Source organism: Elephantulus edwardii, unplaced genomic scaffold (assembly GCF_000299155.1).
Source record: "Elephantulus edwardii isolate Elephantulus edwardi_28Jun2011 unplaced genomic scaffold, EleEdw1.0 scaffold00003, whole genome shotgun sequence".
In the NCBI taxonomy this organism is placed as follows: Eukaryota; Metazoa; Chordata; class Mammalia; order Macroscelidea; family Macroscelididae; genus Elephantulus; species Elephantulus edwardii.
In genome coordinates, this window is record NW_006399753.1 from 9,722,120 (window position 1) to 9,745,935 (window position 23,816).

The window sequence follows — 23,816 nt, forward strand, 5'->3', positions numbered from 1 at the left end:
TCCACCTTGCAGAGGTTCAAAGGGACAGAGAGGCCGTGACCTGCTCGGCCTGGCAAGGTGGGGCTGCACCCTCAGGCCCACGGGTGTCCATCTGGCAGCGGTGACGGCAGCCTCCCCTCCTGTAAGGCACCATGGAGACAATAAACACGCCAAGCAATGCATGGGGGTGGCCGTTTCCTTTCTTTAAAAAAGAGCATTTAATTGTAGATACTGACACAGGAATAGATTGCAATGGTGAGGTAACAGCAGGAAAAAATCCCACTCAACTTCTTAGTCACTGAAAGTTGCTTTTTCTTCCACTTAAAGGGCAGGGAAGACACTGATAAGTTCTGAGGCCATGACAGGCACCGGAAGCCGGTCAGTGGTGCCCGATTCACTCAAGGAGGGAGTGGGCAGCCCGGGATGGTACTTGTCACCCACACCCGTGGGAGAGACCACCCCGCCACCGCCACCTCCTCTGGGGAGAGGGACGGCTGGAAGGAGCCAGGTGCTGGGGCCACCATGACCCCATTCTTGCAGAGAGGAACCGCCCAATGTCCCTGAGGCTGTGACTGACCCTGATCCTCGCTGAGCTGAACAATGCTGTGTCCCAGAGGCTGGGGCTTTGTCGGCAGTGCACCGCCAGGCCTTTCTTTCGTGGGCACTGGGGTTGAAACTGCCAGCCTTTTTGTGAGCAGCCAAGCACTTAACTGCAGCACTACCAGGGCTCCTTGGCTGAACGATTAAGTTCCAGACCCCACTGCCGTCCAGTCAGCCCCATGCAGCGCCCCACCAGGTGTCCCCAGTTGCAAGTCTCCAAGGAAGGGGCTGCCATATCTCCCGCAGGGCAGCGGGTGGGGTCCAGTGGCCAACTCTCTTGGTGGGTAGTCTGAACGCTACGGTCCATGTTACACACTGAGCTCTGGTGAGAAGTCACACTGCCAACCCCAAAGCAGGTGGTTCGAATTCACCAGCTGCTCCACAGGAGAAAGATGGGCAATCTCCTCGTCCTACTTACGGCCTCTGGACACCCTCTGGAGGGTCAGCTACATGTTGGTTCCTACCCGATAGCAATGAGAGGCATCAGGTGATGCCTCCCCACCCATATTTTTCCTGCAGACATCACCTCCCTCGGAATGGAATAACACCAAGTGTCTGTTCCCTGTATCCATTTCCTTCGGGTAAGGCTCATCAATGAACGGCAGGAAGGACCCTGATGCTCAAAAGGCCCGAGGTTCACCTCTCTCAGGATGATCCCAGTGCGAGTACTCGCCACTCCTCTGTTCAGCTCCCTTCTCCGTACCCACCCTCCAGCACTGGGGCAGGGCTTGGGATACTGTCGCCCTGCCCACAGCCTGTCCTCGTGCAGGGGACAGCCCTCCCTGGCCCACAGCCCGAGTGCTGGGACCCTGTCCCCTGTCCCCACAGCCTGTCCTCGTGCAGGGGACAGCCCTCCCTGGCCCACAGCTTGCTGATGACCACAGTGCCTGCAGCTCAAGCTCAGGCCTCACCCCAGTACCGGCTCACACGTGTGCACGACCCCCTGGCCATCTCTGGGATCTTGGCACCTCCTTGGCTTCTTATTCACTCTCTTGGTACCAAACTCAGTGACCTGTGGGCTGAGAAGAGCAACGGGCTCATTGCGAGGTACAAGCTTGAAGCAAGGATCACACAGCCAGTCCTGGGACAACCGGCCTGTGAGCAGAGCAACAGCTGGACGGTTCCATGGTCTCAGGACAGTGAACACCAGGGATCATTAAGAAAAACCTTCACTGAAGGCAGGCGCTGTGCAGGCACCTCTGGTTCATTAGCTGCCCATGGACAAAATGTCTTGTGCTCATTTAAAGCCAGAATTTGGGCTGAACTACACATAGGCCTTGGTTAAGGCCACTTATCTAGGAACTGGGTTGATCTGAACCCAGAGCTGGCGCTCCTCTGGAAAGGAAGACCCTGGACCCCACCAGCCTCTGATGACTTAAATAAGGATGTGACTTGAGAAAGGCATGATTTGAGTCATACATTTCTTAAGATAAATCCAGCAGTGATTTCTGCCTCCTTAACACATAACATTCACTGTTGTTAAGTACTGTTGGTTGGAACCGATGCATAGCTGAGCATCCAGTGGGTTTTCAGAGGCAGTAAATCACACGGGAGTGTCCCTATTTCTCCTGTAGAGTAGCTGGTGGATTCGAACTACACACCTTTACGTTGGTAACCTAACTCCTTACCACTAAGTCACCAGAGCTCCTTTAGAACAACACATGGAGGTAAAGATTTATAAGACATCACAAAAGGGAGACTAACCATATAACACTTTCCACAGGGACATGTACTTTAAAAGACACAACTCAATCCATGATGTTACAAATCTCAGCATCAATACATAAAATCAACCCCATTTTCAGAGGGTGAAGATGATACATTCTGGGGAGATGTTAATATTCTGGTACTGGTCCAATGCAGCATTACTATTCTAATAGATGGTGTGATCAAAAGTGTGAAGGACGTTTGTATGTGTTTTTTCTGAGTACGTCATGCGTATTCAGAGAAACTTCAGAGATAAGCTGTCATATACAACACAAAAGAAAAACCTTTAAAGGGTATCTGTTCAATACCAAGAAAAAGATAAAGGATATCATCAGCAAAAAAAGAGAATGATTAACAGTTTATTAAGAGTGTCAAATAGCTATGAAAATAAAGCCATATAGAGGATGTCGACAAGTCCAACCTGGCTACAATACAGTATACAAGGAAACATTACCTGCAGCGTCTCCACACATGGGAGGGAGCGAAGCAAAGGGCCATCGCTCAGGAGTCCCTGTATCCTGGGTACAGCGAGCACAGGTACAGAGGTCCACTATGAGGGAAACACGTAAACGAAATCCCCCCACAATAAAACTGAAATAACAGTTGACAGACAGACCAAGGGAATGGTGTGGTACACTACTCCTAATGGTCTCCCTTTGCATGCAATCCATGCAGTCATCAGGGAAACAAGAGATTTTATAGGGCAAAGTTTGTGTTCTGCATGAGTGTAAACGAATATATATCTTCTCTTCTTATGCTATTAAATTATATATCATTTTCATACAAAAGCACACAGTGTTAATCCATAAAATGACATCCAAGTGGATGATGATTGTTTTTGCATGTCCCTCAGCTTAACATTAAAAAAAAAAGTCAAAAATTAATAGGCTTCTTTAAAAATACAGAAGATAAACAGAGAAATGAAAACAAAACTAAATCCAAAAATAAACCTTGGCCTATGCAATGGTGAAACGATTTTCTTGACCAGGAGGTGACATTCTGTGACAGATGCACTATTATATCTTCCAGTGCTGACAAGACTGCCACTGTGAGCACAATAGTTCCTGTTGATTTCTATTTAAAGAGCCGTCCAAAATGGATCAATATCTTCCTAGGTTTAAAGAGACTGGACTCGCTGTGATGTTTCAAGAGAAAAGGTTGCTTTGGTTTAAATATTCAAGTCCTTTAAAGCATGCTTTATCACTTGCTCGCTTTATCACTTCCTCATGTTTTGTTCCTTCTACACAGGGTAAATAATCATAAACACAAAGCTATAACATCCCATTCTTTAATGCAGTTTTCCAAACAAAAACAAAAGCAAACACAAAACTGGATTTTCAGCTATAATTTAAGTTTATAATTACTTTATGTAAAAAGAAATCTAATTTGAAAAGGCAGGATTATAAACAGGTGACTTTATAAAAAAAAGTCTAAAGATAATTTTATGAGCTGCAAAGGAAGTTGCATTTCTGTGCCACATAATTCACTAAAATACGCACCCTGTTAAGAAAACACTGTCTATTGACGTGTGGGTACAACAGCTATGTCAACTGTAGTTTGGATCAGCTGAAGCTTAACTAAGCAGGTGATCCTTGGCAAACTTGACTGTTGAAACCATAGGCTCTCCTTACAAATGTTAACATGACTACCCCTAAACAGACATGCATACAAATTATGGTTTAATTCTTAAAAACTAAATGTCTGAATAGGGAAGTTTTTTCACTCTAAGGATTTAAAACTACATCCAATATTAAAATGTAAATGTGCTCTTCGTAAAAATAGAAATATGCAGACTCTTCACAGGTGAACCAGTAGCTGTTTTAAAACATCTTTTTCTTTTCTATACTAAATATATATCTCATTTACTTAATGAAGCCACAGCAAAATACAACTATAATTTCAAAGCATAGCCTGTAAACTAATACATCTTATGATGTAAAAATATTGCACGATTCGGTGCTCCAGGAAGCAGCTCTGAGCCTCTCAAGTGAAGAGTCAGACTCGGCAGGGAAATAGCACGACAAGAACCAGGCGCTGTAAGTACAGTGATTTGTAAGGTCCGAGTGTAGGAATACGGCTCACTAGATGTCTTCTGACTGTAAACGAGTCTGGGGAGGCCCTATCACTGCTGTAACAGTTATCACACAGCGAGGGTTATCGGGACGGATGAGAGCACAGGACAAAAGCCACAGGTCCTTTCTGCAGCCCCAGGAAGAGGAGTGGCATACTTGGGTGCTTGCTTTTACAGATGACAAGAAAGCAATTCTAGGCCTAAGCATTTGTGTAGGCATTTACAGTAGTCACTTCATACATTTTAATCTGTGGAAGGCTTACTTTAAAAAAATTATTTGTGGAAAGTTTAAAATGTATTTTTTTTAGGAGTGGAATCATGTAAGATCAGTATACGTTAGATTTTAAAAAGTGCTGGAACCTCAAAGGAAATGGTCACGGCATAAATCTAGTTTCAGAAGTATCCTCTTAATTTCTAGTACAGTACGCGCTAGGCTTTCGGTTAGGCAAGTCCCATCATTATTTTTAAGCAGTGTGTTAAAATGCATTAAGTCAACTCTGACCACTCAGGCCGGCCTTAATTTTTAGGCGAAGAAGTCGTCTGCGAAGGTCTTCATGAACATCTCAGTACACACAGAGATCTGGAAACTTCATCTCATACACTGGGACGGACTGGTACTGGGCATGCCCGGAGCTGATGGCCAGGGTTCCTGAAGGACTTGGAGGAGGACTGCAAGGCAAGAACAGGACAGAGTCAACAGGCGCATTGAAAAGCTGTTCCTCTCACTAAGCCGACGACTCGCTACAGGCAAACTTCACATTCTTGGGCTTCATTTTACTTCTTGCACTTCAGAGGCACTGGGTTTTTGATTCAAAAATAAAATGAAGGTTGACAACCTTGTATCAAGCAGGCCCGCTGGCATGTGCTGATTTTGTGCTTGTCACATTTTGGTAATTCTCACAATAGATTAAACTTTTTCATACTGCCACTGTACTGCACATACCATAGGCAGCAATGACCTTGACTGCTCGATACAATTGGAAAACCAGAAGCCGGTGTGACCTGCTGTACCAGGCAGTGGTCCTGGGGCCCATGCGCAGACTCAGCAAACAGCAGATAGGGCTCTCTTAACTGCAGTGATCATACGAAAAACAGACTGCAGTAGCTAGGAATATGCCAAGCTATTTTTAAAGTTTGAAACAGGTATTTTCTCAATGAATATATGTATGTAAAATATACACATGAATATATTTATGCATATAAATATGTACACTCTGCATCTGATTTTATAAGCTGCACTATTTCACTAGTGGAATAAATCTTTAATGTTGTTGTTGTTGTTGTTCTGTGCTGTCAAGTCGCTTGCGACTCAAAGTGACCCAATATGTACAACAGCCCTAAACTCTGCTCTGTCCTGTGCCAATCACACCATCTCTGACATATCCATCCCAATTATCCCAGTCACTGAATCAATCCACCTCATAGAGGGCCTTCCCCTCCTGCACTGTCCCTCCACCCTCCCAAGCATGATGTCCCTCTCCAAGGACCGGTCCCTCCTTACAAAATGTCCAAAGTAGGTTAGACGGAGCCTCAGAATCCTTGCCTCCAAGGAGCAGCCTGGTTTAACCCTCTCCAGGATGAATTTCTTTTGTTTTCCTAGCAGTCCATGGTACTCTCAACCCTCTTCTCCAGCATCACAGCTCAAAGGCATCAATTCTTCTTCTATCCTCCTTAGTCAATGTCCAACTCTCTGATGCATAACAAGTGATAGCAAAGACCATGGCCTGGATCAGACGCACCTTAGTCTCCAGAGACACACCATTGTTCTTCAGTACTTTGGAGAGGTCCCTAACAGCAGACTTTCCCATGTCAATACACCTTTTAATTTCCTGGCTACTGGTGCCAAGAGTGTTGACTGTGGTGCCAAGCAAACAAAAGCTATGAACAATCTGAATCTCTTCACCATCCATCCTGATGCTGCCAATTGGCACAGTGGTGAGTATCTTTGTCTTCTTGACATTGAGCCTCAATCCATATTGAAGGCTGCAGTCCTTGACCCTCTGCAGCAGGCGCTTCATGTCCTCCTCACTTTCAGCAAGCAGGGTTGTGTCATCTGCATAACGCAGATTGTTGAGAGATTTTCCACCAATCTTGACCCCACATTTCTCCTCATAGAGCCCAGCCTCCCAGATAATGTGTTCTGCATACAGGTTGAAAAGGTAAGGAGACAGGACACATCCCTAGCATACGCCCTTCCCAATTTTGAACCAGGCAGTGTTTCCTTGCTGGTCCAAGTATAGGTTTCTCATTAGCACGATCAAGTGTTCTGGGATTCCGCTTCTTCTCAGAGTCAGCTACAGTTTGTTATGATCCACACAATCAAACGCCTTTGCATAGTCAATGAAACACAGATAAGACATTCCTCTGGCATTCCCTGCTTTCAGCTAAGATCCATCTAACGTTAGCCATAATATCTCTAGTATCATGACCCCTTCTAAATCTTTAATATTATCCTCTTTGATGCTTTTTAATTTTATGGACATAGCACAATTGATATTATCTTCCCAGTGAGTAATCCAGTGCACAAAATTATAATGTTCACAAGCCTATTCATATACTTATGCCATTTTATCCTGACAGATTGTCTTATGTTTATGTCATTTTACAAAGAGAGTTCCTATATCAAAGTATATTCAACTTTGACCTTGGGAGATATCTTGCCAAGATGCTTATAATTAGTATTGTCAGAATTTGTGTGCTTTCTCTCACACATAAATATTGAATATATTAAAATTATAATCTCTGGCAAAGATTAAGCTTCTTTCAGACCTGTGTTTTGTCTACTCTAGTTTCTTTACATTTCCATGTTTTATAGAACCAGTTAGTTAATTTCTACCAGAAAAATTTGGTGGGATTTTTATTTCGATTGAGATACTATTAAACCTATGGATCAATTTAGGGAGAAATAACATTAAAAAAACAATTACTTAATCTCCCTCTTAATCCATGAGTGCAGTATATTTCTTAATTTAGATTACTGGGTTTTTTTCTTTGCAGATATTCCGTATTTATAACAGAGGTAGTAGCGATATTATATATTTATATATGGATAATACTTCGCATTTTTATGTCACAGTGTATTATGTTATCAAATGTCAATTCTCAAACGTTTGCTAACATGAAGAAACAGAACTGAATTTTGACCGTGAATTCAGGGACTTTGCTAATTTCACTCCTTCTAGCAGGTCTCTTTATTTCTTTTTTTGGGGAAGGGTAGATTCTTTAGGATTCTCATATCTCTTCTTTTCCCATCTTTACATTCTTACTCTTTTTCTTGTCTTATTGCATAGGCTAGGACTTCCAGTATAACAATGACTAGCACTGTTAAGAGTAAACAAACTGCTCCTGATTTTAGGTGGAAAGTTTCAGGAGGTCGAGTCACATTCAACTGTAGATTTTACAGGTAAAAATGGTCAAATATGGAAAATTTCCTGTTTAAACCTAGTATTAATGAATGTAGGTCTCCAAATTACCCAGATACCCTCCTCCTTTAGAAGCAGGAGTGGCACCCACTTCCCAAAGAACATGTCTCCGGAAACTCTATGAACTCTGATAAACGTTGATAGTTGTACAGGGGCTTCAGGCCTTTTGTTCATGGAGTCGCTATGAGTCGTGCTTGACTCGAAGGCAATCAACAATCAACAACCACCACCACCACCACCACCACCCTCCTTATAGAATACTTACATAGAGAGAAAAGTTAAAAACACCTAGCCCCTGTGTTTAGCCATCACGTGGCTAAACAAAAAGTAGTCACTTAATTATAATCAGCCACAAATCTGCAAAAGTACAATATTTTCTAGTATGCTCTTGTGTCACTGCTGTTATAGTAACAAAAAAGCCTTTACCGTATGGTGAGTTCCAATATTTGAGTGAGTTTATCATGAAGCAAATTTGCCTGAAAAGAAGAAAGAAAAGAACGTTAAATGTTAAGGGATGAATAGTGTCCCCTACAAAATACTATGCTGTAAGTCCAAAACTCCAAGATTGTGCTTTTAAATCTGTTTAAGAACTGGTCTCTTTTTGGCTATGCTCATGAGATGAGATTCGTATAGGACATATTTTGCGTCGATGTCATGTGAGATAACAGAGATTAAACATATGCTAGAAAGCAGAGACTCAGAGAGATGCCGAACCATGTGCAGCTTCCCAGGAGCAGAAGCTCAGAGACCATCCCTAGAGCCAACACTCCAGCCTTCCCTGGAGTTGGCTCCCTGGATCTGTACTTGGGAGCCTCCTAAATGGTACGAGAATAAACACCTGTTTTTAAAACCACCAATGTGTAGTATCTGTATAGGAGCACTAGATAACTAAGCTACTAAGAAAGGATTTATTATTTTCTAAATAGTGACAAATAATGCTCAAGAGGCATGGTGTACAACATGTTGTGCTGCTTACTAGAAGGTCAGCAGTTCAAATCAAACAGCTTCTCCACTGGAGAAAGGTGAGACGTCTCCTAGAAAGACTCAGCTGTGGAAAGCTGGTGGAGGACTGACGCATCAGAACTGGCTCCAGGACAGTGGGTTCATATGTAATATGGATGTGACTTAAAAGATAAGTCATCACAAACTAGCTCTTAAGCTGATAATACAGGGAGTTTTCATGTTGTGGCTTTCCTGGTCTTGTACCTAAGATTTCCCCCTCTACCTCTTGTAGAGTCTCAGTGCTTTAAAAAGACAACACAGAGAGAGAGAGAGGGGGGGGAACAAAATCACTGAAAGCCACTGGGGGTGAAAAAAGGGTTAAAGCAGCAAGAATCATCAGTATCGACAATTAGTTTGACATCTGCCATTTTCAAGGGTTACACTGTGCGCGCGCGCACACACACACACACACACACACACACACTATATCTCTTTGGGCTTCACAGCTGCAACTCCAGAGATTTCAGCCTCTGCTTTATACATTGTCTAATGTCCTATTAATTTGCCTAAAGCTTGGGACCTATGATGCAATCACCAAGGAAGGACAAAACCACAACTCACTGCCTTTGGGTAGGAGCTTCTTCCCAGGGCCCCCAGCAGCTTGTGAAGAGGGTACAAATCTCCCGGGAGGAGAATGCTCAACTTTCTCCCATGGAACTGCATGTGGACTGAATCACCAAACCAGTGAGGCTTTTGGTTACACACTACTCCATCAAACTCCCGAACTACCGGGGAGGCAATCCTCACCTCCCCTTTTTAGTCACTTACCTTGGATTCACACTGTGCTGCAATTTCTTCAAAAGGTGCTTTCTGGAATTTCTCTATGACCAGACGTCTCTTTTCCTTCTCCTGTTCTTCCATTCCACTGGTGTCTATGTAAGGGCATACAAAGACACATTACAGGAATACATGACTTTATTAAATCATGAAAGCAAATGAGCGCACATGATCTACATATCAAAAATAAGGGCATTGACAGAATGGTTTTTTGGAGGTTAAAAAAAAGTCAAAGGCATAACATTTTAAACTTTTTTATTTAAGGCTAGAAAAAAAATGCCTCATATAAATAAAGTTCCTTATCTATCGACTTATATAGGGCTAAAGCACATGAAGGAACTGATGTAATTATGCTTCTGGTCACGTGGCGTGGGGAGGAGGCGAAGCTGTGGCCTGTCCACTGATGGGCTATGTGACAGCTCAGTGATTATGGGCTTATTTCTCTGTTATCATGAATTTTAAAAGATGGAGAGTGCTATGGTCAAGGCTCTTTAAAACAAAGCTGCTTTTCATGTTAAACTGTACTAATCAGCTATTTCTTAGAAGCAGAAATAGCAGGTAGAACAGAAATGAGAAAATGTCTTTCAGACTAACATAGTTGGTGAATTTTTGCATTTGTATCAGGTCTCATATGATTTTGCTCTTAAACAAGATCATAGTTCTAAGGTCCAAGTGTGCTGGGGTCAGGAAGGAAACATCATTCTCGGGCCAGGGCAGCAGAAAGTGAGGGAGGTGGACAAGCTGAGGCATATACCCCACATCCTAACATTTTAAACATAATGCTTCTGCCCAGACTTGACTGTAGGGGACAAGTTTGCTTTCTGATAACCAGACAAGTAGTTTTTAAACCTGGTTTTAGGGCTCCTTTATACTCCTAAAAGTTACTGAGAAACCGGAGTGGTTTTGTGTATTGTCCCTATCAACACTCTGACATTAGAAGGTGGGAGTGTTAGGCGCTGTGAAGTGGGCTGACAACTCCTGGAGACGCCGTGCCATGCACAATGGGGTGAGACTGCTGTATTCCAGTGTTTAACTGGCTGACCTGGGTGGTAGATCCCTGCCCTCCTTCCCTGGTCTGGTGTGGTCTCGGAGCTCCCCCGCAAGCTGCTTAACATCACAGCAGCATTCAAGCCTGCAGTGACAGCTGAGTCTGGTTGGAAATCTTACTGGGGTCTCAGACAGTGAGGGTTGAGAGTTCTGTCACTCAATTACCACGCCTTCTCACTGAGAAACTAAACAATAGTGAGTCATTTAAAAGCTGGATGTGTGATCCATTGTATGCTAACAAATAACTGTTCAATAGAAGAACCAGAAACAAAATTATTTCTCTAAATGGAAAAGTGTGGTAAGAGTGAAACTGTTTTGTATTTGTCTGATGGTCTTTACAATTTGCTTTAATAGAAAGCAGCTGGAATCTCCTATTTGCAAACACACCCAATCTGCAAGTTATATGTATAAAGAAAACTCAGCCTTAGAGAAGATAAGTACTGAAAAAAACATATTAACACGCACTTCACATAATTGTGGATATTCCTCTTTCGATGTTACAACCCTTGACAAGTGGTAGTTCCAAAAGGTTAGCGATGCTGTGGGATCAGAGACTCATTAAGGAGCTTTTTGGATTCTCTTCCATTAAAATTCATCAGTGACTTCACGCTCCGAGTCGCTCTTTTCCTCACAGTGATTCTGTATCACATGCAGTGGTCGAGAATGCTGGTTCCTGGACTAATGCAGACTTTCCTTATCACACACATTTTACTATAAAATATTACATCTGTTTAGATCACCACTGATCTCACTACAAAGTCTCAAATACTGGGAAGCTGCAGCATTTCAATTTTGGTTCCAAAGTGCTAAGTTTATCATGGGCGGCAATACTGTCTCTCCCACTCCACACCCTCAACTAGATGGTCACCTCAGTACATGACGATCACCAGAGGGCCTCTGTCTGTCCTGGTTTTTATTTTAAGTAAAAACGGTGTTCATGTAAAAAAGGAGAGGTCAGTGTTTTATGTATGTTTCTCATTTCATTCCACTGTGGTAGTTTTTTTCGGTGTACCGTCACGTCAGAGCTGACAGCTGGCCCTCCCATGGGTTTTCAGAGGCAGTAAATCACATGAGGGGAGACTTCCCATCATTTTCCTGCAGAGCATCTGAGGGATTCAAACTGCATACCTTTGGGATGGCAGCACAGCTCCTTACCACTAGGCCACCAGAGCTCCTTATTTTATCATACAGAAACCTATAAAGATATGTGCTAACAGACTGTGATTTAGTAAAATTATTACTCTATACTGTTTCATCATAAACATTCCCCAGTAAACTTTGCTTTGCTGTGTTTCTTTATCTGTACGTGATGCTACTGAGAAGTCCTACTGAGGAGAACACCCACCATTAGGACAGTGGGGTGCCACAACCTTTACTCATCAACACAGCAAATGGACAAAGGAGGTCGTGCTCTTGTGATGACCATACTTGTGACCTCAGTCTCCCACAGGCCCTGCAGGGGTCCACAGTCCCCATCATGAGAACCTTAGACTGGAAATGGCTTGACATCTTGTTAATTTTCAATCTTTTCAAAGTATCCTGCATATAAGGGTCTTTTTAAAAAAATGTTTACAGAATTGCATTAATTTTATTTTGGCCTATTTTACATTGTGTCAAAACAACAAAACATCCTCTAATAGGTTAAGCTACAAATACCTGTTGAGAAAGGTCAGGTATTATTGCAAATTACCTATCATAATTAGAAAAAAATTAGTCTGCCGGGTGGCACAGACAAATTCACTTCCTTAGATGACAGGCTAACAATCTCAGCTGCTTCCTCTTCTTTTACAAATGCCTAATTATACTATGTGTGCAATAAAATCCGTATATTTTGATTTCCCAGCATTTCTCAGAATTCTCATGCAACAGAGAAAGAGGCTATTTCTCACATGCCTTTCTGTCACTGACTTCCACATTCATGCTGCCTAGAGAGTCCATTCCTGGAGCTCTAAGCACCAAAGAAGGGCCGCATTAAGACACTGAGGAACCAGACTCTAGGAAAGCCAGTGTGTGTGTGTGTGTGTGTGTGGGGGGGGGGGGGGGGAATTGTCTATGACGCGATCTCATTGCTCACTCCACTGAGATAGAACTGTCTCATAGCTGATCCTCCCCCGGGCTCTGAGACTGGAAACAGCCGGGGAGGAGACTGCTCAGCTTTCTCTCACCCGGGAGCCTGTGGCCTCGGGGTCAGCAGAGCAACTCCCATGGCCTACACGCCCGGAGCTCCTCTGTGAGGTGATGAGGCACCTCAAACTCTAGAGTGTAACTAAAGTAATGAGATATTTATAAAGAAACCAACAGTGTTTTATTTTTTTCTGTTGATATTAAAAAAGAAAGAAAAAGAGTATGGGAGCTCTGGCTCTGGTGGCCTATAGGCAGGGAGCTGTGCGGACAACTGAAAGAAGGTAGTTCGAATCCACCTGGTTGCCTCTGTGGGCTCTGGATCGAAAAACAACACAGCATTAAAGATGCGCTATGGAAACAGGAGAGGTAGAAAGCACCAAAAAGTCTCACCAATTGCTTTCTTCAATGCTTCAAAGGTGACTTCTTCGGTGTTACTAACCTAGAGAAAAGTGGTATTAATAATTAAAAAAGGTCCATATAAAGAATACCTTCATCTAGTTACAAGTTATCAGAGACCTTTAGCATTTTCTTTTCCCCCCCCGTGTAGGCCTGACTTGTAAGCATATTCTACACTACCAGAGTATGTCCACTTTCAGTGGTCACAGATGATGGCTGACTGCAGTGAATACAAGTTAGGTCTGCAGATCAGGGATTCCCGCGTCAGGGGCTTTGCTGAAACTGGTCTTGCCTTAAGCTGAGTTTGAGGGGAGAATTCTGCTTTCACCTGTTAGGTGCCATCGAGAGCTGGGCTGGGAGAGTGGGCAGCTACTGGGCAGTCTGACCACTCCTGGATTACAAAACTCCACCTCTAGCTTGATGTTGAAGGCCTGGCTTCATTGGCTGAAGTGCATGCATGAGCAATGCTCTGAGAGAGATTCAGGGCCAGGCTTCTATGGAAATACATTTTAGCCATGTGACCAGTGAGAACTAAGTGTGCACACAGCCTTTATATTCTGGTGCCACATGGAGATTACAAATCAAATACGACTTTAAATGGTTTAAAAGATTCACCACTTTGGCACATGTTCAGCAAGTATGATTAATCGGTATCTTTAAATAAGCGTATGTTGGATCTTCTAAGGCCAACCACTAAGTTTTGTTCTCCCTGAGGTATTTTTTATGGGTTTCTCAAATCTTTTCATTTTAGGTATGCGAAAGGTATGGAAAAAACTGCTTTAAGTAAATAATGTGAATAATACAATTTGTGGCACCAGCACATTTTCAGAAGCTCCAGTGTATCTATTCACCACCACACCTTTGGACATGGACTAAGAAACAATACGTAAATGCTTCAGATACATGAGCCTGGGCCTCTGTCATCCTTCATTTTCACTCAGGGACCTCTTTTGCTAAATCTAAGGCAAAAAGACTAACAAAAGCAAAATACTTGACACTCGGCACCTTCGCTTCTCTGTAACAAAGGCTTTAGCGGGCAATCGAGCAGCAAGGGTTCCACCCCCTCAGCGTGTCTACTGAGGATTGCTAGATGAAGTCAGATTAGACTTGGGAATCTTCAGTTGCTTTGTTCTAGATATTTGAAGCAGACATATTAAGATTAGGCTCTAGCTGGTCAATTATTTGTACCAGAATAAATCTAATATTTCAATAAAAAGACAACCCACCGTTGGTCTTAGAATTGCCTAAGAGACTTTGAAGGTTTTTTAACCTAGTCTAAAAAGAGGGTTTTAGACAACTATGTTATGAGGAAATAACAAGGAAGAAGTTAGAAGGTCAGCACTGTTTTAAGTAGAATTTTATTACTTGTTCAGTCGCAGAGGAGAAGCTGAAGGACCTTACCCTGCCGACTCTTCCTCATTATAATTGTTTTTCTTAGATAATTATGATGCATTCTTCCAGTATCAAATACTTCCAGGTCATTCTGCCCACATCTCCACAACCTCTATTTCTCTTACACCTTGTTTCTTACCCAGTGAAAGGTCCTATCCATTCATTTCTAAGACACCAGCTCTCCTTCTCTCCTCTGGCTATTCTCACTCAACTCCTCAGTTCGTGAGCGTGCACTCTTAAAAGCACCTCCGGATCATGCTCAGGCACTATGTTCCTATCGAGCCTGGCCGCACCCCCAGACAGTCCTCTTAGGAAAGGACAGTTCTGACAATAACACTACCTGAATGTCAGTGGTTCCCCACTTCCTACTAAATCATACGCCCAGTTCTTGACCATCTTTGTAATTTGGCTTCAATCTCACCTCACACTTTATTTTAAAAGCTAATGAAAAGGCAAATAAGAGTTTTGTACTACTATTTAATGATTCATATTTTTAATACAATTTACTTATTAAATACAAGGCATTTATTTCATTTGGTGTTCAACCAAAATGCAACCTTTTCCAACTCCAGGGGGAAAACTAGCTGTGTGGGTGTGTAGGGAGATGGTGCACTAGTTTCTAATGAGGCCACTGATAATTTTTTTTGTCCTACATACATGTTGCAGTGTGTGGTTTGTTGAGCTGCTGTCAGGAGTTTAGTCTCAGAAGTTTACTGTGATGATTTCCTGTTCAAGGCAATGTAGCAGAGCAGGCTAGAGCCTGGTCTAAATGAAGATGATCTCGAGAGCTGTAATGACATGTAACAACTGAATTCCACATAAGCCTCAGAGTTGACTTCACTATCAAGACCTTGATGCCAACCAATAAAAAGCTGAATTTAAAAAGATACTGGGAATAAAAGGCAGCAATAGTGAAAACTGAGGCATCCAACTTCTGACAGACAGAACTGATTTATGACAGTGACAGGGAACCTTATTATAAATTGAGGATTACTTGTATAAGAGGTTAAAGGATCATTTGCATAAGATGCTGTATTCTATTAGTTAATTTTAACTCAAGAAGCAAGAAAAGTCTATACTCTAGTTATTATCGTCTTAAAAACTTGAGGTAATGTGATCTGTCTACCTAACTACATGGCAAAATGTAGAAAATGTTTACTAAGAAATTCATAATGGGCTATGGTTTGAATTGCAAATGCTCAAACCAACAGATCTCAAGTGGAGCAGGACTTCCATGTAAGAAGCTGAGTCGTATCTGGAGAGAACAGAAGTTTGGTACGGTCTGCATTGTGGGGTTAGACTAAAGTTGGCATTTTAAAGTCATTTAACCTCTAGTCTCCAGCCACCTTAACTGCAGACACACGGTCTTGCAAATCAGCCTTAGCTGTGGGACTAGGAGAAGTGACGTACTTCCCACACTCAGCAGCAAGACCTGAGGCGCATAAAGCTCAGGGAGGCAAAACCCTGGTAAGAACGAGAACCTGGGGTGAAGAGACTGTGGCACTGCTGTGGGCAAACAGTGGCAAGGTGACCTGAGGCTTCTTGCATTTGTGGTGGTCACAGATGGGTTTCGCTGTTCTTGGCTTTGCTGTTGGAAGGAAAAGCTGCACAATGAATGGAAACCGGAACCTGTTCTAACCCAGGAGTGGTGTCTTGGAACTGCTGGAATAAAATCTGGACTCATTTTGGGTGATATTCTTTGCTTCTCACACTCTCCCACTTTCTTACCCTAATAAACCCCACTGTTAATACCATAGCATGAACCTGCGAGTCGGCAATGAAGACACGAAGCACTTGCTGCTGGTGGGGCTCTACAGGCACCCTGGGGCCCAGCTACGGGCTCCTTCTGCTCTAGGCCAGTGAGGAGCTGTGTTCTTCTTACTCCCTCGGCCCTTTCAGAGAGATGCTCATGGCCCTGGGGCATATGTCATGGTTTCCTCTTTTTAGTGAGCATCTAAACACACTTCCGGCTCTTATTTTACTTTTTTGTAAGTATGAACCTGACCTACTGTCATCAAGTTGACTCTGATTCATAGTTACCCGCTATCGAATATATGAAGCGGAAGGAGGCTACTGATAAGATCTGAACAGCTGACCTTCTGGTTAGCAAATCATACTCTCTACAGTAGGCAAACTTCAAATAATTTTGAATAGATAAAAGAATAATGTTTCTTTTAAAATAAGTGACTTTCTTATAATTATTATTTAAATGGCCATTCATTTGATATTTTGTTACACTGGTGAATGCCTAACTGATGCCACTTTCTGCTGTTCATGCTATGATAGGAACAAATATGTTTCAGCCTAGAAGCAATGTGATCCTCTCTTCTGGCATTTGAAAAAACGTGTCTAGAATGTGAGCGGATTCCACACTGGTAAATGAGTCTGCAACTCCAAAGTGCTCAGTGACATCTGACCACAGACTTTCCAGGGGCGCCAGGTAAGCTACGTTACAGGTATAACCAATGAAAGTAATTCACAGGACTTCTGAAAAGCTAGCATTCGTATTGTTGTTGTTGTTTGATGCCATCAAGTCGAGGACAACTCATGGTGACCCTATTAGGGGACTTTTAACTAGCAGGTAATATAATCATGCCATTCAGTAAAATAAAAATAAAAAAACTTCTGTTGTGAATAAACTTCATGCCTTAATATAAAATCATTAAAAGATAGACCATTCTTATCAATGATGAGGGTATAAACTGAAATGGTTTGAAGGAAGAGGGGAAAGTAGGGAAGGCAATTTTTCTTGAGCCTTAAATTGGTACAAAACATTAACCAGCCTTAAAGTTCAACTTTGAGTCTTAATTTTCAAAATGAACAGTCATCTGTTTAAATACTTGTGGTGTTTTGCTGATAATCTCTTCATAAACAAATTAATTTTACATAATGGGGATCTGATCACCATGCAAACTATGGTAGTCAGCTGTAACCCTCACCACCAGGAATTAAATCACTAAAGACAAATTAACTGGTGGAAGTAGGAAGGAGACAGAAGGCTGAAAAAGCATGATTTTAGACAACGTCTCTCCTCTTTTCTCACAGAGACACTATTTTATTCTGCTATCCAATGAGACATAATGAACTACCAGCAAAGTGAACAATACACACAACAGGAGGCTGGCTCGACTAGCTGGCATTTCAGTCACAGACGACCAAACAGGTCTCTGGTGCTGTGTGTGGAGTAAGCCTTTAGAAGACTGGCTGCACTCTCACCTGTGACTCAGGAGGGGACACTCTTGTGCTCTACTCAAACAGGAGCGGAGCATTTACTCTATGATGCTTCACATAAATCACAGCCCTTCACAAGCTCAGGGATGCAGCCTAAACTATGAGAAATCCCTTACAAATCCCGCATCCAAAATGCTACGATGATCACAGTGTGTGAAAACATTCTAAAACAGGGATGATCTTCTGACTTCAAAAGAAAGTATTGCAGGAATATACAATTGTATTTACTCTCATAATTTATGTTTCCTAAATCTCCTAAAATAACAAAATTTAGTAATATTTCTTTCTTTTTGGAAACAAGCGACAAGTTTGATTCAGGACCACCTCTCAACCATGCGTGCAGGTTCTTGACGACACTGTGGCTCTGGGTGACTGTTACAAAGCTCTTTTCCTGTAAATTGTGGTGCCCCCACCCCTTACATAGCACCCCACTCCTACATCTTCCAACAAATTTGGGCCAAATTATGTATTATATTCTCACACCTTGGTGTCTATCATGGATCAGGTAACATTTCTTAAGTATAAAATAAATCTTAGTGATTTCATAGTTTCTCCACTGTATTACATTTGAAACATGAAATGTAACAATATTGTGCGATATACTATCAAGTTTATGTATCTTTATTAATAGCTGAAATAAGTCCTGTAAGATATAAATAAACTCGAGGTTAAATTTATTATTTCCAATTAGCACTCTAGTAGAGTAAGGGATAATTTAGGACTTGTTACTTTGCTGTCTGAAAGTGTGGAGAGGCAAAATCACTTCTGACATGATACCCACTTCAAGGAAATAGTCCATGGACTTTGACAACTCACCACATCGTCTGAGTGAATGCTGTTGGGCAGGATATCCACCTGGATAGACACAGTGTCCACAACACTTTTTCTTCTAGAAAGTCGATCTTCATCTAAAATAAAAATGGTTTTTTTCCTGTTATTTGCTAATTAGAAATTCACCAAACAAGACACACTGTCTCTGAGTTGATTGCAACTCACAGTAAACCTGTCAACACCGCTGCCCCTGGAGGATTTCATGGGCTGCACATCCTTACGGCAGCAGAACACCTCAGCTTCCTCCCAAGGGGTGGCTGGTGGGTTCAAACCACTGCCTTTCTGTTCGCTGTCAAGTGCTTAATCACAGTGCCACCAGAGTTTTCCTTTATAAACTGCAGATTTCCACTTGTAAACTATACCTTTTTCATATTTAAAAAAAAATTCATAAAATGAAGGCAGTTTGTCTTCTTGTTCTAAAAAAATAATGTATTCTCACATTTTAAAATTTCATGAAGCAGACTACAAAACAAAATTAATGGGAGTGAACTGAAATAAGATAGATTTATCATCTTCTAAAAAATAGGACATTTCTAAAGAGCAGCAACGTCAACAATTACTAGGTGATACTTCAAAATATACACACTTGAGTTTCATAGTTTGTGCAATTATAATCCCAGCCCCATTGTCCTCATAAGACTTCCTCCTAAAACCCCACATTCCTGAACTTACCGTCCTCGCTACACTGGCCTATTCATTTTCAGGAGGGCCATCATTCCGAAGTCCCATTCTTAATCTAGGTTCTTCGTAACAGCTTCCTCCCTAGTCCTGCCAATACATCTCCCCCTTCCATTTAAGCTTCCACACTGCAACCAAAGTTGTTTCTAAAATCAGCCACTTTTCTTTCTAAACAGAGACTCCTGTCAGAGTGCTGTTTTAGCTTTTTCACATCATGGCCACATCAGAAATAGGGCACACTGAGACGGATGGGGAAGGCTGCTTACTCTGCAGGTTTGCACTGTGCCAGCCTTCCCAGCCACTTTAAGAGCTAAGAAATTCAGTGACCAGACATGCCTGCAATGTTCCCAACAGCTGGAACGCGTACGTTCAGAATCTTAGTCTAACAGCACTAAGCCACTTCACAGTCCGGCAACTCTCCTTTTTCTAATCCACTTTGCACACATTTTTAATCTACTGAAGCAAGTAAAATGGACATGGATGAAGACACTAGCTGCTCTCTGACTGACTCCTCTCTGATCCAAAGTGGCTCCCCATGGAAATAAACCGCATTATTGATGAAAAATGGTTGCTTCCCCTCTTTCCAGGCAAATGGGAGAACTGGAGTTCCTCATCTCTGTGGTGGGCAGGTCTATGTGACTAGTCTTGGCCATTAAAGCAGAAGCAATAATCCAGATGGTGACTGCTCCAGCAGCCTGCACTCCAGAGCACAGGTAATGGGAAGCCGAGCCTCAACCAACCCCAAGGCACTAGAGAGAGCAGGACAGAAATCTTTATGCCACAGCCACCAAGACAGCATAATCTAACCCAAGGTTCTTAAACTAGAAGCCCTTTGGGCCAGACAGCTGTTGCAGCGTGGTCTCTTGTGCACTGTAGGATGTTTAACAGCATGCCTGGCCTCTACTCACCACAGGCTTGTTGCATCCTCCTTCCTCCAATTGTGACAATAAAAAAATGTAAAGATGTGTCCAGGCATGGCCAGCCATTTACAGGGGCAAAACTGCCGCTAGTGAGGAACCACTGGACCTCACTCAAATACCCAACTGATGGCACACTTTGCCTTCTTTGTGACCACACCAATTAAGCCACCTAACTCCCCAAACCCAATGCTCCCTCAAAGAAAGTCAGTCCAAGCCAACACTCATTTTAACTGCCCCGGCGTGTGTCCACTGTCCAATCACCTGTCTTCTAGGCTCTGTTGTAGACAGGGACCTCCACTGAACACTGCTCTCCAGCTCTTTTACTCACTCTCCTCCCTAGTAAAAGTCTTCTTTCAAGGCCTTCTTAAACATGATGTCACTTCTTAATATCTTCCTGTGCATCCCTTTCTTTTAGGTGACAAAACTTCACTATCAGTTACGAGTGAGCTCCCTTGATGGAAACCTTCCTGTGTTTACAGGGCCTTGGACCGTAGTCATGTAAATGAGTGTGCAGTCTTTCTGGAAGTCACACAAGGAATCTAGTGATGGTTTTTGGCAGTCATTCAGCTCTACTGCAGGTGGGCTGGGGGACAGAGCCGACTTGGCTCTGCTGCAGGCAGGCTGGAGGGACAGGACAGACACATACTCAGCTGTGACAAATCAGGACATAGTTTTCAGGTTGAAAACGTTTAATCTTCTGCATGTGGCTGTTCCTGAGTTAATGCGCTATGTGCTGTTGAGCTGATTCTGATGCCCAGCAACCCTCCTGGACAGAGGAGAAGTGTTGCACAGTGTTTCTGGTCTAACTCATTTTGAGAAGCCAACTGTGCGGCCTCTTTCTGTGAGGGGTGGCTGGTGGGCTCAAGTGCTTAGACATTCCATCACCACAGCTTATCCGAGGTGATGGAGACACTGAAATGTGTTTCGTTCATGATCATGTGATGTAAGAATTACCAACGCCACCTGTAAAGGAGAGTATATGTTCCTCACTCTGATCCTTCAGCTTCTAAGGGAACTGTCAGGATCTCGTAAGAACTCAAAATGAGGAAAAAGTAATATTCTCACAGGGTAATATATAAAGGGCTGTGCGGAGGCATCACACTGAAGCCTGGGAAGGAAATTAAAACATTTTGGGAGATGAGGTGCTGAGTGGCAAAAATCAGTGGGAGAACAGAAAGCAAACAGAGTAAGGAGAGGTGAACCCTAAGATTGGACACTGGAAAAAGAAAGACAATTCATTAGGAACTGTACCCTCAAATCCTCAGAACTTGTTTTTTTCCTGTTGAATCTGAAGAATTACCTGCTAAAAGGTGTTGGCAGACAAGACCAGTCACAAGTACATTTAGACATCACATCCGTCTATCCACAGAGAAGTAGGGGGGGGTTCTACAACAGATGTAAGAGAATGGAGTACCCCTACCCTGCCGCCAGGGCCCAACCAGGTCCATTCCTGAGCCGCCAGCTCTAGGCACACCCCATGTCAGCCTACCTGAGGCATGCAGCCTGGGGTCCTTGCTCCTCACCCCATCTTCTCTGGGTGGGGGGAAATCCCCTGACACCACACTGTTTCCTTATCCTTCCCAGTCCTGCACCTCACACTTCTCTGTGTTTTAGATGTGTTGTTCACAACAGTCACTGTCACTTAATTCTTTTTTGTTTTTAAACTATGCCTGAAGATGTGGCTTTTTATTTTTTAGCAAAGCCTAACTTCCTTTGGTGGTATTTTGCTGCCACCTAGTGTACTATGCACATAATACACATCCCCACTGCACTGAGATGTCCAAGGAGAAAAAAAGCCCACAGCTCCCTTAGATGACGCCCAACATCATTTTATACAGCCACAAACAGAACTGTCTTAACTGCATTTAAAAAAAAAATCATACATTAACTGGGACAGTGACACTCCACAGATAATTTATCAACACATAAAATGACACAATTTTCATACTACGCACAGGGATATACTTTTTTTGCTTTTATAGAAAAAGTCAAAATTCCATCTAGAATGAAATCTGTATCTGCAGAATGAAAACAGGACTTGCTTCTGGCTCAGCATGGCGATTTCTCATAGTTGAAAATAATCCTGGCCACCAAACTTGGTTCCAATATTCTCCTAGCATGCCTGTCCCAAGATCCTGAACTTCCAAGGTCACAAAGCCACTTTGACACAGGCCACTGGGATCTCTGAAGGGCCAGCTGAGAGAGAGTGCTGACTGTGAGGTGTGGCATTTAGCATGTGCCTAAACTCAAGACTATTCATGCCAACTTTTAGGAGATGATTTAAGATAAAAAGGAACTCTACAGCTAGTGTTCTGAACTGTCCCATTAGGTATGACTGTTTCTTTTGACTCCTGCTTTTGATCCTTAAGAGAGGATCCACGTGCCATAGAGAATGATTGTAAACTGCCACAGCTGTTGTAAATCAGGAAAATCTTACTCATGCTGCCGGGTTTCTATGCAGTGATGGAGAAAAACGCACACTCAAAACACTCCGAATCCTTTCAGTTGGGAGGCAGGGATTAAGGAGCTTTGTCAGGGATGGGAAAACATGAGGAAGAGCGAATCAATTAAGGGGTTTTTTAAGAAAAGTCTCAGAGCGTCAATAAAAATAGCTAAGAATTAAAGAAACAGAGTAAAGGAAACAATAAAGGTAAAAAGAAACTATTGCTACGGGAACAGAGAGTGAAAATAGCAACTATGCTTCTACCTACAGAAAACGGGGAGGCATGGAGTCCATCTTCTAAGAGGCAAACTTCACTAAAGCTACTGTCCTAGCGAGGGGGTGCAGGAGGCCAAAGCGAGCCTTGGGTTTACCTTTGTGCCTGTGCCTGGCTTTACGAGGCTTTTTGCCTAAAGGAAAGAGAGCTAAATACAAATTACAAAAACGAGATTTTAAAAACTCCTTTTAGATTAGAAAGCTCTACTAACATTTGCTCTTAGCACTTTTATTATTACGCCAAGGAATTCATGAATAATAGACATTTTCAAAGTATGGAATTTAACTGAAAATGCAAAGATGACCACAAAAGCTCAGACTACTCTGAATCATCATCATAATAAATGTGTGTATTTTAGATCACTATCATCAGATGTATAGGTATTTACAAGGTGATTAATCCACAAATTACCTAACGGAAGCCAAGCAGTGCTCTTACAGAACTATCATCTAAGCACACATTTCTAGACATTAAGCTATTGGAAGGCGTATTACCCAGAAAATTAAACACCAAAACATTACATTTTTTAATTTTATAGGAGAAAAATAGGGCAAATGTTTGCGTAAAAGTGAATATATGAACCGGATAGTATTTAACATGTTGACTCAGGCTCAGGAAAATCTAAACCCTACGTGACACATCCGGTGACCTTTTAATCTGAATGATGAGAGGTGTACAACAGCAACGACAGAAACTTTATTGAAGAACAAAGCAAAGTGCCTCTCGGTTCTTCTTGCCTGGTGAAGTGCTCACCCACAGACAGCTCTGTGCAGACGCGTCCCAGCAGAAGCCCGGGCTCCACTGTTTCCTCAGTGTAATGCTGATAGGAGCAAACAGCCAGCATTTTCTCTAGAAGAGCCACTGGCTGGATTCAAACAGGCAGCAGTCAGCAGCTCTGGACTTACCCTCTGCACGGGGTCTT

General features: G+C 42.6%; 1 protein-coding gene across 2 annotated transcripts in view; it reads right to left on the reverse strand.

The window, feature by feature from the left end:
• Nucleotides 1–4,804: 4,804 nt before the first annotated feature.
• EFR3A (EFR3 homolog A (S. cerevisiae)) overlaps nt 4,805–23,816 on the reverse strand; it is a 63,206-nt gene continuing 44,194 nt past the window's right edge. Inside the window, exons 18-22 of one of the 2 annotated variants that reach the window (XM_006879282.1) lie at nt 18,565–18,656; nt 13,120–13,168; nt 9,550–9,653; nt 8,206–8,255; nt 4,805–5,026 (exon numbers count right to left, since the gene is read on the reverse strand). In XM_006879282.1, the coding sequence (XP_006879344.1) occupies nt 4,921–5,026; nt 8,206–8,255; nt 9,550–9,653; nt 13,120–13,168; nt 18,565–18,656 (401 nt within the window). In that variant the 3' untranslated portion in view covers nt 4,805–4,920. The remainder of the gene's footprint in view (nt 5,027–8,205; nt 8,256–9,549; nt 9,654–13,119; nt 13,169–18,564; nt 18,657–23,816) is intronic. The other variant, XM_006879283.1, reaches the window with a different exon arrangement.